Source organism: Ictalurus furcatus, chromosome 6, assembly GCF_023375685.1.
Source record: "Ictalurus furcatus strain D&B chromosome 6, Billie_1.0, whole genome shotgun sequence".
NCBI lineage: Eukaryota > Metazoa > Chordata > Actinopteri > Siluriformes > Ictaluridae > Ictalurus > Ictalurus furcatus.
This window is the reverse complement of record NC_071260.1, coordinates 30,133,650-30,137,497: the sequence shown is the minus strand read 5'-3', so window position 1 is coordinate 30,137,497 and position 3,848 is coordinate 30,133,650. Positions and strand designations below refer to the sequence as shown.

The 3,848-nt window shown below is 46.2% G+C and overlaps 1 protein-coding gene across 2 annotated transcripts in view; it reads left to right on the top strand.

Annotated features, from left to right (window-relative positions):
- The first annotated feature begins 204 nt into the window (after positions 1–204).
- igsf3 (immunoglobulin superfamily, member 3) overlaps positions 205–3,848 on the top strand; it is a 148,235-nt gene continuing 144,591 nt past the window's right edge. For both annotated transcript variants that reach the window (XM_053627573.1, XM_053627572.1), the window contains exon 1: positions 205–1,800. In XM_053627573.1, coding sequence (XP_053483548.1) covers positions 1,761–1,800 — 40 coding nt within the window. In that variant the 5' untranslated portion in view covers positions 205–1,760. The remainder of the gene's footprint in view (positions 1,801–3,848) is intronic.

Here is a 3,848-nt window from a genome sequence, read left to right as displayed (position 1 = left end):
GCTATTAATATGGGAAATACATTACATGGATCCATGCCTTCATGCAAAGCTACATGTTTTCAGCACTAAATACATTGTGGATGGGATGAAAACTGATTACATACCGTATATACATGCATAAATACAGTACCACTAAGACACCAGTGTTTGCAAAACAGATTCTGGTGTTGACCAAACACTGGCTACTTGGGTAGGATGTTACTATTAAACAAAATTTATATCATGGTGATGATGATGATGATGATGATGTCATCTAGGTGATTCTACCTTATGTGCATCTGGACAATATGTTGGGCACCTAGTCATTACCGGAAATGAATCAGTGATATTCCATTGAGTGTAGGACAGAAAAGTCAAGCTTTAACGACAGAATAATTATATAAATGATTACATTAAAGTGTTTTAGAAATCGTGTGTACGCTATGCATACCTTAGTAATGTCTGGATTTCGTTTTTGCAGCTAGGGGGCGTGGTGAGAGAAGCGCTCTCTGTGTTAGGGCGGGGCTTAACCGTAGGCACCACCTAGGAGGCGGATTACCCGGTTAAGTGGGAGGAGCTTGTTACTTTTAAAATATGAGAAACATAGGCTGCAATTGCACATGAGGTAAACTTCGGGGTTTTAATTTTAACAGGCTGAGATAGCAGATTTTTACAGGATTAAAACAACACCCTGACGTGCTGGAGCATCTGAAAAATATTTTATTAACTGGGATTTCCGGTTCTCTCTGACGCTGAACCGGTGAACAATTTTGATACATTGTTGCTACTTTTAAGAAATCGGAACATTGGAATATTTCCGTCTTTTTTTTTTGATAAACAGTAGGCTACATTTGTGTCCGCTTTTTTTGTTTGTTTGTTTCAAATCCTGAAGAACCCCCCCCCCCACAGAAACACACGCTTTGTGGGACACCGAGTGAGCGCGAGACGTCTCGAGACGACAGATGATCCCGGATTGACCAGGAGAAGCACTGCGGCGTGAGGAGCGCGCGAGACTGAACGCAAAAACAAACAAACGCGTGAAGAAGAAAACAAACAAAAAGAAGTGCGTGATTTATATTTATATTTATATTTCTACTCTCAAAAGCCGGCTTCTTGTTGTCATTGAGAGCAAAGTGAAAATGGGTTGGGCGACCTTAGGTGGGCGCTTCTTCTCACTGCTCTGCTGCTGAAGGTGAGGCGTCGCACGCAGGAGGAGCATCTCCACACACACACACACACACACACACACACACACACACACATTTCTACACGCTAACGTTGCCTACTGAGCTGGAGAACACTGCGCCGAGCTCTGAAGGTGTCCTTTCCTGACCAAAAGAAAAAGAGTGATATTTCTCGAGTGTTTTGTGAGGCAGTCCTTCAGCCACTTTCTCCTCCACCGACCTGCCGTGTTTCCTCTGGAGCGTGGGCAGCAGCTGGAGCGTTTACAGACGCGCTGTTCTTGGGGGGTTTTTGTGTTTTTTTTTCTGGTTTTTTGGGAAGCCGTCTCAGCAGACAGGACACAATAGGCTGCGGGATCTAATCTCAGCTGGACGGGAGGATATAGAGTCAGTCTCGTGCTGGTGCCTGAACCGTGGACACGCAGACTCACACGGATCTTCGGGTTGTGTTTCCAGGAGCGGCACAGCGGCGGGTTTCCGGCACCGAATTCTGGGGCTGGAGGAATTGTAGTGGGTGTCGGTGCTGAGCTGCGGTGTGAGGAGAGGGAAGTTTCAGTTGAGCTCGTTTCGGAGCGACACTGGGACACGCATTCTCCAGAGATGGAGATCAAATGTCTAATTATAGCCTGTGTCTTTCTTGGTAAGTAGTTTTTGTTTGTTTGTTTGTTTGTTTGTTTGTTTGTTTTTACCTGGATAGGATGCACACTGTCTCTCTCGGAATGAAAATGAAATGAGATGAATTGACTTGTTGCTGTTCTTTTCTTTCTCTCCATCCGTCCATCTCTCTCTTTCTATCTCTCCATCCCTCCATCTCTCTCCCTCCATCCCTCCATCTCTCTCCCTCTATCCCTCCATCCCTCCATCTCTCTTCTGCTATCTCTCCATCCCTCCGTCTCTCTTCCGCTATCTCTCCATCCCTCCGTCTCTCTTCCACTATCTCTCCATCCCTCCGTCTCTCTTCCGCTATCTCTCCATCCCTCCGTCCCTCTTCCGCTATCTCTCCATCCCTCCGTCTCTCTTCCGCTATCTCTCCATCCCTCCGTCTCTCTCCGGCTATCTCTCCATCCCTCCGTCTCTCTCCGGCTATCTCTCCATCCCTCCGTCTCTCTCCTGCTATCTCTCCATCCCTCCGTCTCTCTCCCGCTATCTCTCCATCCCTCCGTCTCTCTCCCTCTATCCCTCCATCCCTCCGTCTCTCTCCCTCTATCTCTCCATCCCTCCATCTCTCTTCCGCTATCTCTCCATCCCTCCATCTCTCTCCCGCTATCTCTCCATCCCTCCATCTCTCTTCTGCTATCTCTCCATCCCTCCGTCTCTCTCCTGCTATCTCTCCATCCCTCCATCTCTCTCCCTCTATCCCTCCATCCCTCCATCTCTCTCCCTCTATCTCTCTATCCCTCTCCCTCTATCTCTCCATCCCTCTCCCGCTATCTCTCCATCCCTCTCTTTCTCTTGTGAAATTTTCTCCATCTTCATGTTTCTTTTCCATTCATTTTCAGATTAGAGGATGAACCGGCCATACACACTGTATTAAAGCTTTTTGTGTGTGTATTACTGACTGGTTGCTTGACCAGTGAGCTAATTCATGATGATAATAATAATAATAATAATAATACAGTAACGATTTCATTTTACATTTACAGCATTTGGTAGACACCTTTTTCCAGAGCGACTTACATTTATCTCATTTATAGGGTACAACTGAGCAGTTGAGGGTTAAGGGCCTTGCTCAAGGGCCCAACAGTGGTAGCTTGGCAGTGCTGGGGCTTGACCTCCTGACCTTCTGATCAGTAACCCAGAGCCTTTAACCACTGCCCCATGATACTACGCTAATCCATTTTTTCCCCTAGAAATCTATAAACGTTTGACTTTTAGAAAGCTTCCAAAAGAACGACAGTTCACAAGCTAGTAAACAAGCAAATATTATTGCCTGTAAACATCTCCTACATGTCATGACTCCCAATTTCTACACAGTTCCTCCTCTGTATTTAACAAGGAAATAAACAGTCATGGACCGATTTGGGGGGGGGGGGGGGATTTTTATTATGGGAGGATTTTTGCTGATGATTCCTTTCAAAACACTGTGGTCCTGCTGTGGCTAATCAGCTTTTGCAAGCACACTAGATCTCAGCACGAGGATTAATATGCTTTCAGAGAGCACTGGAGAAGATCAGTATGGCTCTATATGAGCGAATAAATCGTGTAAACATAGGAGAGGGCCGATCAATGAGAGCACTCTCCCGATTCAGCGGATGGGCCTTGACTAATGTCTAAGGTCCCGACCTCGCATTTTCACTGTGGTCCAAAGATGTGATGAGGCGGATTAGCACAAGGCTGGAAGCTCTTGGAGTCTGAAAAGCTCACATAGTCTCCCGAGAGCAGTTGTTGGCACACACACACACACACACACACACACACACAATGCCACCTGAGTGAGTTCAGATGGTTTGCCATGTCATTATGCTGTGTTCGCACTGGAGGTTGTCAGCATGAGAGTGTGTGACAGTCACTGATTACCCATGCTAGGAAAACAATGCATCTGTAATCTTTCCATGGCAGCATCATTTTCTAAAGGTTTGTTTGTATATGGCTCTGATGCTGGCAGTGTTTTAAGCGATGATCAAACGGAGCTCTTTCTGCACGTTTGGGTGCAGTTCTTTGTCACTGTAGTCAGCTAATGTCACCATG